The 12,809-nt window shown below is 39.1% G+C and overlaps 1 protein-coding gene across 10 annotated transcripts in view; it reads left to right on the top strand.

Annotated features, from left to right (window-relative positions):
* The window catches only part of SLC25A13 (solute carrier family 25 member 13), a 296,284-nt gene that overhangs the window by 148,725 nt on the left and 134,750 nt on the right, over positions 1–12,809 (top strand). For all 10 annotated transcript variants that reach the window (XR_010945512.1, XR_010945511.1, XR_010945513.1 and 7 more), the window contains one exon: positions 1,359–1,439. Coding sequence is in view for 6 of the 10 variants with exons in the window: in XM_067746352.1 (XP_067602453.1) it covers positions 1,359–1,439 (81 nt within the window). In the remaining 4 variants the exon portion in view is untranslated. The remainder of the gene's footprint in view (positions 1–1,358; positions 1,440–12,809) is intronic.

Consider the following 12,809-nt stretch of genomic DNA (forward strand, 5'->3'; position numbering starts at 1 on the left):
TCTTTGATTTGATGCTTCCGATGAAGGGAGTTTGCACACACTCAGGAATCTAGCAGAGATTATTATGTGAAACAGCAGGTCTGTGTTTCCTCAGAGGCGCTAACTGATTTGAACATGGAGGTGCTCACCACACATAGCTTTTTGTTATTCCCCATTTAACAGTGAACATCTGAAAATGTGATAATATACTTGAACAAGGTTTTGGGTGGTTGCCACCACCATCATCATTGTCATCATCACTATAGTAGTGGCAGCAACAGCAGCTAAATTTCTTTCAATACCTACCATATTAGGTGCTTTCCATGTATTATCTGTTACTGTTTTAATCTCAAGCAAGGTGTGACCCACAGTTTACAAGTCAGGAAAGTGAGGCCCACGGGGATTAAGTATTTACGTGTGTTTGCACAGGTCGTTAGTAGGAAGACTAGAATTCAAAACCAGATTTTTTCTGACTCCAAAACATACTGCTCAAGTACACATGCTATTTACAGAATTCGTGTTCGGGGTGTATTCTGTACACATTTGCCGAAGTGACATGTTTAGGGGTCTGAGTTCTAGTTTAAGTTGATCCTCCATCATATTGGTTCTCCAGTGCCTGACTCCTGTCTGACAGGTGGTAAGTATTCAGTATGTATTTGTGCAATGGATAAATAATTGCATTTTCATCACCAAGGTCATAAAGTCCCAGAAAGTTAAACTTCACTTTTGGATTGGGCTGTGTAGCATTGGTCCTGAAATTCTTTTTTTACCATCTTATTATGTGACCTTGGGACAGCTAATCTTTTGATTGATCCTTAAAATTGCTTGTAGTACATACCCTTTTGAGAATGTTATACTTAATTAATTAATGAATGCTCTTGATGTTCTCTCAGAATCCTTGAGAAATTTTTTAAATACTGAATTTCTACTAAGCTAAAAGATCCGCTGAGCCAAATTTGTCTCGATGATGCTGTTTTAGATTAAATCTTGTTGGAAAACTTGAAAGTGATTTTTTAATCAAATCCTATAAAACAGTTTTTAAGTTATAAAATGTATGTTTTAATTTTGTCTCTGTTGTTAATATGTCTCTCTTTTTATGCTATTGTAATGGCAGGACATATTTCAATTAAACTTGTAAGCCACCTCTCTTAATTGTTTTCTCCGTGAAACATCAGGAATACGTATTTATATATTTTACCTTTCAGTAACTATGTATATGCTATTAAGAGCAAACTCTTAAGATACTTCATTTATTCAGTTTATGATTACTCCAATACAGTGACAGAGAAAAGTAACATTTATTTACAGTTGTATATTTATATGTGTTTAATGGCTTTCTCTATATTTTTCATCAGCTTCTGTAAATATTTTTCTTCCAGGTGAATGATTTTGTGAGGGATAAATTTACGCGCAAAGATGGCTCAGTCCCTCTCGCAGCAGAAATTCTTGCTGGAGGCTGTGTAAGTACCTTTTGCGGATATCTACATTGAAAAGACTTGTTTCACATACATATCACGACCGTGCTACACAAGTGTGGACTAAGGCTTCTGTTCACCACAGGTCCCGTTCAAGGGCAGAGTCTACTAGGGCACCTCGGCTTCTCCTAGACAGGCGGACCACTCCTGAGGTGGAAGGGTAAACGTCTCTGGTCTCACTGCCTGTTAAGTCATGCCTGTTAAATTCGCCATTGCTAGCAGTTGGTTCTGCAGGAGAAGCCATTTGTGGCAGAAGTGTTTGATCTTTGAACAGATCTTTGCTAACCTATTTTAGAGTTTATTTTTCATACATTCTTTCCTCATGGCACCCTCTGCTGGGTCAGGCACTGAAATTTGTAGTTTGAAGTCAGCAACCATAGCTCTCTGCTTTGCTTTACTTCACAAATGCCAGCAACTCTTCAAGTTCCCCAGTGCTTCCAGGAGAAGGATGTGGGAGGTGACTGGCTGAGTGCGCTCCGCATTGTCAGAAATGCTTAGAACGAGTATTTCTTTATATGGATGAACAACCTGCATCTTGTTCTTGAGCTCAGCAAAACATCATGTCTTGTTTTATTTCATGTACAGGTTTGTTCACGTGAATGTAAATACCTTATGTAAGTTAAACTCTTATACAAAGACTGGTGCTATTTAAAGATAAGGTTGGTTAAATAAATGGTCTTTGATCACTAGGGCAATAAAAATTGGTATATTTTCCATCTACACCTGTGTTTCTTGTACAAAAGATGAGGTCACTTTTTTTTTTTTAAATTCACTTGTTCTGTGCAGGAAATGGTGTTCATAAAATGATCTTTTCTTGAAAAGTCCTTGAGTTTAGAAGTTGGGAAAACACCCGAGAATATTAAACCTTTGTCTGGAGAGGGCTTATTGTCCTAACATTGAATGGGGTTCCCTGAACGTAGCAGGAGCTACAGAGTCCTAGCTCCTGGTAATTCTTAAGAGATGGACGGAATTTGGCTACAGCCTGACTTTCTGTTTGATCACTGACCTGTCAGAGACAGCCAGGTAAGATCCCCTTGTCCTGTAACTTTAGGAGCATTCAGGGTGGAAAAAGGGAGCCTTTAATGTCCTAAATAAAAAGGGCACACAATAATAATCCAGAAGAATATTAGGAGTTGCAGAAATGGCGCTTGCCGGTAAGTACTCGTCCTTTAAAACAACTGTAGTTTCCAGTTGAATAACTAGATTTTCTGATTTTCAATAGGCATAACCATGGGCTATACCTAAGTCCATCCTTGAAGCTATTACAAGGGTCCCGAGAGAGTAGGGCATTTCAGTAGGTCAGGTGGGTTTGTTTTTTTTTTTAGAAGTCAGGTTTTAAACTTTCTGAAAAGACATGATTACATATCTCTGTAAGAATTTAAAATGGAAAACTAACTATATGATACTACTCAAGATTTTGGCAATAATCTTGAGGGTTATTTTCTTTTTAATGAAAGCATTTTGCCTGCACACAGCCCTGGGTGCCAAGGAGATTGGTCATGGCACGTATCGTCTGCTGTAGGTGGTCTTGTTTTCTCGTATGTGGTCGCCCATTCCAAACACAAAGCACCGATTGGCATCAGACGCGGTGCCTCGTTATTGCAAAGTGGTGCAGCCCTTTTCAAACCTGATCTAAACACAGGCTTAAAATTGGAGCCACTGGGGCTTTACAGCTACTTAAAATATCTGTGAAATGAGGTTTGCCATCCTTCATCTCAAAGGTGGGGAGTCAGTGGTCCTCAGTGTTTCAAGTCTCCTGTTTTTGACTGCCCCCTACTCCTCCCTCCCCCTGAGTCATTGCTTTGAGAAGTAAGAGTTTATTTTTCAGGTAAGCAATTCTGTTGGTGGCAAACAATCCAGGTCCTTTAGATCTCTGAGTAGTGGGATGGCTGGTGCCATTGCAGCATGTGTTTTTAAAGCAGTAGCAGCATCTTTCTCTGCATGCTCTGGCAGAGTTGTTGTCCCTGTCGTTCAGAGCCAGTCACACACCTCCTTAGAGAGTCCTTGTGAGCACCTCTGCCTCACTGTCCAGTTAGGACTACAGAGGGTTTAAAAGGTAGTGTTGCATGGGCAGTTCCCCTTAGTTCACCCAAGCATTGCCAGGCATTGCCTTTTAAGTCCCCGGGGAGCTCACCTTACTTTATTATCACCGAGAATTAGGAATATGGCTAACTTTTGCACTTATAACCTCAACTGCTGATTTCTTTGAAGATGGCTTTTTTGTTTATTTTATAATCTGTTTTCTACAAAAACAGGGAAAAGATGCAAGGAGGTCCTTGTCTGCTAACCTTAATCGTCTCCTAGCTAAACTAAGGCCTGTTTTATTATTTTTTTTCTTTAGAAAAACAACAAGAATGATAGTAAATTTGAAGGAAAATGTTGGAGGAAAAAGAATAAAATTGATCTCATTCATTAATTTTTGATATAATGAAATCTGTGACTGAAGAGCTTAAAAAACTCTTGTTAAATACTCTTGTTTCATTGGTGTATGTAAAAGGATGAATCTAGCATGAAACTTACTTTTTGCACTAGTTTAGAGCACTATTAAAAATTTGACCAGTTTTCTGAGCATTTTTGTAGATTGACACTTAACAGTGGTGCTATATCCAGCACGGCTCAAGGCTACACTAGGTGCCAAGACTGGGGTTTATAAACTCTCATTCTGAAAGGTGTCTTGTGGTTTGTGTTTTCTACATAAGTTGGTTTTCTACTTTCTGAATTAGACTAGGAGTTTTAGGAGTTTTGACAACTTGTTTGACAACAGTTTTGACAAGTTGTAGGAGTTTAGGTCTTTGACAAAGACCTGGAGCCTCAGGTGTCCCTGCACAAGAGCTCAGCCCTGGAGGGAGATGTGACTTAGGGTGGTCACTGTCAGCAACGGTGGAGGCTCCCAGTAAATGGGGTAGAGGACAGAGGGCCTGTCACCACTACCCATCTCCAGTTAGGTTCCCGGTGACTTTAAACCTGACATGTTACCTCTGAGTACGTTGTTGTGATTGCAGTGTTGCTGCTACTTTAAGAAAAAATAACATATGTAATACCATGTGGTCTGTAGGTTACAGTCCTTAAATTCTACAAAGTAAGTCTTCTATGCCTCTAGTGGAATAGAGGGTTGAACTCCTGGGGGCACTGGGATCTTTAGTTTTTGATCCTTTGATCTTAAGGTTGTCCAATAAGGAAATACAAATGGTGCCACGACTGGTTTCAGGGAAGATATAAATATGATTAATTTATTTGGCATGAAAATCTACATTGAAATGAAAAGAAAAGAAATGATATTCAGTGGGTGGAAAAATATGTCAAAAAAGGATAAACCTCTGTCTTATAAAGCTTGTATTTAGTAAAAATTATTTGTATACCAATAAAAATTAATAGTATTCCGTAATAATTTTTGGAAACACAAGTGAACATGCTTCCTGAACAATAGTCCTTTGATAATGGATCCACTGTATTTTTCTTTCTTTTTTATTTTAATTTTATATTGGAGTATAGTTGATCAACAATGTTGTGTTAGTTTCGGGTATACAGCAAAGTGATTCAGTTATACATATACATGTGTCTGTTCTTTTTCAGATTCTTTTCCCATTTAGGTTATTATAGAATATCACGCACAGTTCCCTGTGCTATACAGTAGGTCCTTGTTGGTTACCTATTTTAAATATAGTAGTGTGTACATGTCAATCCCCAATTCCCAATCTGTTCCTCCCCTCTGGTAACCGTAAGTTCCTTCTCTAAGTCTGTGAGTCTGTTTGCTTTGTGAGTAAGTTCATTTGTATCTTTTTTTTTTTTTTTTAGATTCCACACATAAGTGATATCCTATGATATTTGTCTTTCTCTGACTTACTTCACTTAGTGTGATTATCTCTAGGTCCATCCATGTTGCTGCAAATGGCATTATTTCATTCTTTTTAATGACTGAGTAATATTCCATTGTATATATGTACCACATCTTCTTTATCCATTCATCTGTTGATGGACATTTAGGTTGCTTCCATGTCTTGGCTATTGTAAACAGCACTGCAGTGAACATTGTGGTGCATGTATCCTTTTGAACCATGTTTTTCTCCGGATATATGCCCAGGAGTGGGATTGCTAGATCATATGGTAGCTCTGTTTTTAGTTTTTTAAGGAACCTCCATACTGTTCTCCATAGTGGCTGTACCAATTTACATTCCCACCAACAGTGTAGGAAGGTTCCCTCTTCTCCACACTCTCTCTGGCATTTATTATCTGTAGGTTCTGTGATGATGGCCATTCTGACTAGTGTGAGGTGATATTTCATTATAGTTTTGATTTGCATTTCTCTACTAATTAGCAGTATTGAGCATCTTTTTATGTGCCTCTTGGCCATCTGTATGTCTTCTCTGGAGAAATGTCTGTTTAGATCTTCTGCCCATTTTTTGATTGAGTTGTTTGTTTTTTTGATATTGAGCCGCATGAGCTGTTTGTAAATTTTGGAGATTAATCCCTTGTCAGTTGCATTGTTTGCAAATATTTTCTCCCATTCTGTGGATTGTCTTTTCATTTTGTTTATGGTTTCCTTTGCTGTGCAAAAGCTTTTGAGTTTCATTAGGTCCCATTTGTTTATTTTTGTTTTTATTTCCATTACTCTAGGAGACGTATCAAAAAAGATATTGCTGCAATTTATGTCAAAGAGTGTTCTGCCTGCGTTTTCCTCTAGGAGTTTTATCGTGTCTGGTCTTAAATTTAGGTCTTAAATCCATATTGAGTTTATTTTCGTGTATGGCGTTAAAGAATATTCTAATTTCATGTTTTTACGTGTAGCTGTCCAGTTTTCCCAGACATTTATTGAAGAGACTATCTTTTTTTTTCCATTGTATAGTCTTGCCACCTTTGTCATAGATTAATTGGTCATAGGTGCTTGGGTTTATTTCTGAGTTTTCAATCCTGTTCCATTGATCTATATTTCTTTTTTTGTGCCAGTACCATACTGTTTTGATGACTGTAGCTTTGTAGTTTAATCTGAAGTCTGGGAGCCTGATTCCTCCAGCTCCGTTTTTCTTTCTCAAGATTGCTGTGGCTGTTTGGGGTCCTTTGTGTCGCCATACAAATTTTAAGATTTTTTGTTCTAGTTCTGTGAAAAATGCCATTGGTAATTTTTCCATCGAGATACATACATGTGCATTTGGGTGTGGGTATATGTGTAAATATATCTAATGCTTATGGGAGCTTATATTCATTTTAAGTGGGGAAAATAATTGACATGCTCACATCACTGGTTCTGAAAGGGATTGGTGAGAATGTCACCATGGAAAAACATGGCATGAAGAGCAATCTTAATTGCTCTCCCTTGCAAGTAAGTGTGACCCTAATATTGTGGCTTATGTTCCCATTATTGTGGTGATTCTCATATACATGGTATTTTTTGCTTGTTTGTACAGCCATGTATCAGATACCATTTTTAAGGAACTTTTTTTTTTTTTTTTTTTGCAGTACGCAGGCCTCTCACTGTTGTGGCCTCTCCCATTGCGGAGCACAGGCTCTGGATGCACAGACTCAGCGGCCATGGCTCATGGGCCCAGCCGCTCCGCGGCATGTGGGATCTTCCCGGACCAGGGCACGAACCCATGTCCCCTGCATCGGCAGGCGGACTCTGAACCACTGCGCCACCAGGGAAACCCTTAAGGAACGTTTTTATAACTCATTTTTTTTTCTTTTGCATTACGTTCAGTTGCAGTTAATTTTTATGATTTTTGAAAAACAAAAAGACACAGACACCCATGTGCCTGCCACTTAGCTTAAGATGTCAAACTTGACAAATGCAGCCAGAGGCCCTCTTGTGTTTACCTGTCCCAATAGCTTTTTCCTCCTTCATCTCCCAAGAGATAAAACTATCCTGAAATTGGTGTTTTTTTTTTATTCTCATGCCTGTTTTTTTATACTTTTTGTGACATCTGAGTGTATCCCTAAGCAAGATGAATGTTTGCTTTTGGATGTTTCATTCTGACCCAATGCTACAGGAACATAGACCCAATGATTCCCATACTGATGCCTTTGCATTTTTTTCTTACTAGTGCCTTGCTTGGAAGAAAAGAATAGTAAATGGGAATATCATTTTCAAATGCTGTAATGTGGCTGGCATACAGTGAGTATGTCTTATAGATGTGTGGATTTATATGATTTTATATAAATATAGTTGGAATGGCATATTTATTTAACCAAGGTTTATGTAACTTGGAATTTCTTCGCTAAAGTCATTTCTTCAATCCTACCATTTAAACTCATGACGAATACTGACTAAATTTAAAATTGTAACCCTCCCCACTGCCAATACACAAGCTCCCTACCTGCCTTACTGTCCCCGCTCCTCCTCTTCTCCCTAATGGGAATATGATTTCAGCGTTTCTCTATCACTGAGGAGGAGAGGTGTTCTAGTTATCTATTGTTGTATAACAAGTCATCGAACAACTTAGTGGCTTCAAACAGCATTTTATTATTATCTCTCCTGGTTCTGTGGGCCGACTGGGTTCACCTGGGCAGTTCTCCTTTGTGATCTCCATGTGGTGATAGGCAGACAGCAGCTGGGGCTGGCATCATCTGAAGGCTCCACTGGAATAGATGTCCAGGATGGCTCACACTTGAGCTGGCGGTGATGCTCACTGTTGCCTGGGAGCAGCTGGGGCTGTGTTGCAGAGCACCTACTACGTTCCTCTATTATGTACCTTGAACTTTTCAAACCTCGGCAGCTTGATTCTAAGAGAAAGCTTCCCAGAAGCAGGCATCCTAAGAGTCCTGGGCAGAAACTGCAAAACTTCTTATGACCTAGCTTTCAATAGCACTTCTTCTGCATTCTACTCGTCAAACAAGCCACTTAGCCCAGCCCGGATTCAAGAGGAGAGAAATTCGACTCTACCTCTCAATGAGAAGAGTAGCCAAGAATCTTTAAATTACCACTGGAGGGTTCAATAAGCAGCGTTGTAGGATGGGAACATCCTCATTGCCCTCCAGTTTATGAAGATTTCATAGTTAATCACATGTCTTCTCCAAGGAGAAGACATGTTGCTGATTCTGGAACCCATTCCTGTCCCACATTGCTCTTGGTTGAAGGGAGCAGAAACTCACTAAAGAAAAGCAATAACTAAGTGAAAGTCTCCCTGAAGGGTGTACATGAAATGAAATCAAAGGCGCTTGAGAATTGAGGCAGCTCTGTGCACTGGCAACTTTCTCTATTTTCTCTGGGCCTTCTTGGTCTCTCTCACAGGGACTTTGCATCTCTCTGCATATTTTTTTAAGACTTTACTTTCTTAAGAGCAGTTTTAGATTCACAATTTTGAGAGAAAGATACAGAGATGTCCCGTATACCCCCTGTCCCCACACGTGCACAGCCTCCCCATTACCAGCATCCCCACTAGAGTGGTACCTTTTTTGCAGTTGATGAATCTACATTGGCACGTTAGTCATTCAAATTCCATAGTTTACCTTAGGGTCTATTCATGGTGTCATGCATTCTACGGGCTTGGACAAATGTATGACATATATCCATCATTATAATATCATGCAGAGTGTTCTCACTGCCCTGAAAATCCTCTCTGCTCTGCCTCCCTGCCCCACCCCTAGCAACCATTGATCTTTGTACTGTCTCCATGGTTTTATTTTTTCCAGAATGTCTTATGGTTGGAACCATACAGTTTTGTAGTCGTTGCAGATTGACTCCTTTCACTTAGTATTGTGCATTTAAGGTTCCTCCATGTCTTTTCATGGCTTCATAGCTCATTTCTTTTCAGCACTCAGTAATACTCCTTTGAGTGTACCACAGTTTATCTTTTCACCTACTGAAGGACATCTTGGTTTCTTCCAAGTTTTGGCACTTGTAAATAAAACTGCCGTAAACAACCTTGTGCCACGTTTTTGTTGAAAACGTAAGTTTTCAGCTCCTTTGGGGAGATACCAAGGAGCGCAATTGTTGGATCTTACTGTAAGAGTACGTTTAGTTTTATAAGAAGCCTCCGAGCTGTCTTCCAAAGTGGCTGTACCATTTTGCATCCCTACCAGCAAGGAACGAGAGTTCTGTTGCTCCACATCCTTGCCAGCATTTGGTGTTGTCAGTGTTCTGTGCATCTTTTTACTTCGCTGATCCATTTCTTCTCGTCCTCATGGTGTTCACTTCCTCAAGAATTCCCGTCATGTTTTACTGACCAACTGGGCTCTCACCGTACAGTATGATCTTCAGCTTCTTTTCATCCTCAGCCCTAGCTAATTGCCCAGTTTTGTTTTGTTTTTCATTTAATTTTTGAGAGGAAATTTGATTGGCAGTCCTCATCTTTGTGTGCCCGGTTGTAGAGCAGTAGTCATGACCCACCCAGATATTAATAACTTTGCTTAACAAATCCATTTGGTTCAACTATTTATAAATGTGTTCAAACCCTTCTTGTACCATTTTGGTTTTAGCTTGAATTCTGTAAGTATCCTGTGAATAGTAGTTTAGGTACTTTTGTTATAAAATATACCCAAAGCCTTATTCCTTATGTCTGAGCTTGAAATCACTTGAGATTTCAAACCCAGTCATACAAACCAGGAAGAAAATTTCCTCATGTAATGAACACATACGCTCTGGCAATCAAAGTGTGTGAGTCAGAGTGCCTCAAGTGGATTTAAGTCATACTTTTGTGATCTTTCTCTTCCCAGGGCTTTCTGTGGAGATGTGGCTTCATGGTGTAGTTTTCTTAGGGCAGAATTTTAGTTTCTCTGTGAAAGTCTCTGTGCACATATCCTACTTGATAAATATAGAATGATATGAGGCTCAGTCATTAAGTTGAATTTCTGTGAGGTTGCTGCTGTGTAACGTGTCAAGTAGCCATGATTTATTATGTGTTATAATGATGCTATGGATATAAGGTTATTATTTTTTTAATGCATAACATCATTATAATTTATTTGTAGTTTAATGAAAAGCTAATGGTTAGTTACATTGTTTTCAAATTTGTTATTATTATTTGGAGTATCTCTGGGAGATTTTTTTGCATACCCCCAAAATGTAAGGGTTGTACATATTGTAAGGGTTTTTTTTCCCCCAATGGTAATATATAGTTTAATAGATGACTTCCAACAAGATTCTAGTGAATTAAATTATCCTTGTTTCATAAGCTTTACATTATTTAAAATACTTTTCATTCATTTCTGTATTTTTACAAACGAAAATAGTACCAAACATACATATTTTATTTATTTATTTAATATTTATTTATTTATTTGGTTGCACCAGGTCTTAGCTGTGGCTCCTGGGCTCCTTAGTTGTGGCTCACCAGCTCCTTAGTTATGGCTCACCAGCTCCTTAGTTGCAGCACGTGAGTTCCTGAGTTGCGGTTTGTGGGCTTCTTAGTTGCAGCTTGCTGGCACCTTAGTTGTGGCATGCAAGCTCTTAGTTGCAGCATGCATGTGGGGTCTAGTTCCCTGTCCAGGGGTCGAACCCGGGTCCCCTGCATTGGGATCATGGAGTCTTAACCACTGTGCCAGCAGGGAAGTCCCCAAACGTACATATTTTAGTCAAGATCATATCATAAACATTTTCTGTCTTTCAACATATGTTATAATTGTGATTATTAAGGAAAAAATAACCATATTAAAGCTAGCGTAGAAAACAAAGCAAAAGAAACTGCCCATAATTCTTCAATTCTCATATCATAAGTTTTCTTAATCTGTACGTATGCTTTATCCCTGACTTCCAGCTCTACTGACTGCAAGGCTTAGAGACTATATCAGGTATTATGTATGACTTGTTGTCTTTGTCAAATGTGGTCCTGCTTTGCTACTTGAGCTTTTCCTTTATAACTGTGCTGAAAGCTAATTGTATCCTGGGGACCTTGGGTAAATGTTGACAGAACTGAGACATCTATAAATGTGCAGGACAGGACCCCTGTCTCACTGTTATGCTCTGTATCTAGCCTGTGTCTGACACATGGGAGAGGCTTAAAAATAGTTGTGGAATGAATAAATGCTTGACTAGAAGGTGTTGGTGATGAGGGCAGTAAACGTAGGGTAGTCATTTGATACACTCTGTTGCTGTTACCTTCGTTACAGATGGGCAATGAAGACACAGTGCCTCCAGGGATTGCAGCAGCGCACAGGAATTGATGGACCTTAGGGAATAGCTGTAACATGCCTACATATGTACATACCCAGGATGTTTCACAAGTATTGTTTTCATTGGTCACTCAGGAAAGGAGCCAAAAAGCTTCTATTTATTTTATTTGGCTTCATTTCTAAGAATGGTAAATAAACTAACACACAAATATATGGAGAACCTTAAGAACAGGATGAAGACAAACAACTTGGGGCAGTTGGTATAACTTATTCATTATTGCTTATGGTCTTAGTAGAAAAGATTTTATCAAATGGTTAACATGAAGTTATGTCAGAATCATGAAGGAATCGTTAAAAGAGTGGCTTTAAAAAAAAGACTAACAACAGTGAGATACCACTATACACCTTTTAGAATGGGTGAAATCCAGAACACTGACGATATCAAAGGCTAGTGAGGATGTGGAGCAACAGGAACTCTCATTTGTTGCTGGTAGGAATGCAAAATGGTGCAGCCACTTTGGAAGACAGTTTGGAAGTTTCTTACAAAACTAAACATGCTCTCATAGTAAGATCCAATAATTGCCTTCCTTGGTATTTACCCAAAGGAGTTGAAAACTTATGTTTTCAGCAAAAACCTTTACAGCTGCTACAAACTGTATGGTTCGAACTATAGGACATTCTGGAAAAGGCAAAACTATGGAGACAGCAGAAGGATCAGTTGTTGCCAGGAGTTGGGGGGAGGGAGCGATGAATAGGCAGAGCACAGAGGATTTTTAGGGCAGTGAAAATACTCTGTATGATATTATAATGATGGTAATATGTTGTTAAACATTTTTCTAAACCCATAGAAGATGCAACTCCAAGAGTGAACCTTAATTAAACTCTGGATTTTGGAGGATTATGAAAATAATTTTGCTCCATCATAATTTGCCCAGTAAGTCTTCTGGGGGATAGGACTAAGGCACTGGGCTGCGATAAGAATTCTATGGCCTGCCTGCTTCTATGAAAAGTTCTTTCTTCACACTTTTACTTGAACTTGGAGCAAAAATAGAAGGTATCTGGTGACAGTAAGGGTTCATAGCACTGGCCTCCCTGGCTAAGGGCTGCCTTTGGTGGCTCAGAAATGTCATCTTACTAGAAGCAAGTCCATCTCGTGATAGACACTGAGCCAGCCAGATGTCTCTCTTCTGTTTTCCTCCCTTCCCCTTCTTTGTGAAGGTCTCAGAGTTATCTGACTCAACACAGTTCAAACGCTGAACCATCCTTCTGGTTTTCTAATAAATAGGGGAGGGGTTTGTTATGATATGAAGGTAT

Source organism: Pseudorca crassidens, chromosome 8, assembly GCF_039906515.1.
Source record: "Pseudorca crassidens isolate mPseCra1 chromosome 8, mPseCra1.hap1, whole genome shotgun sequence".
Classification (NCBI taxonomy): Eukaryota; Metazoa; Chordata; class Mammalia; order Artiodactyla; family Delphinidae; genus Pseudorca; species Pseudorca crassidens.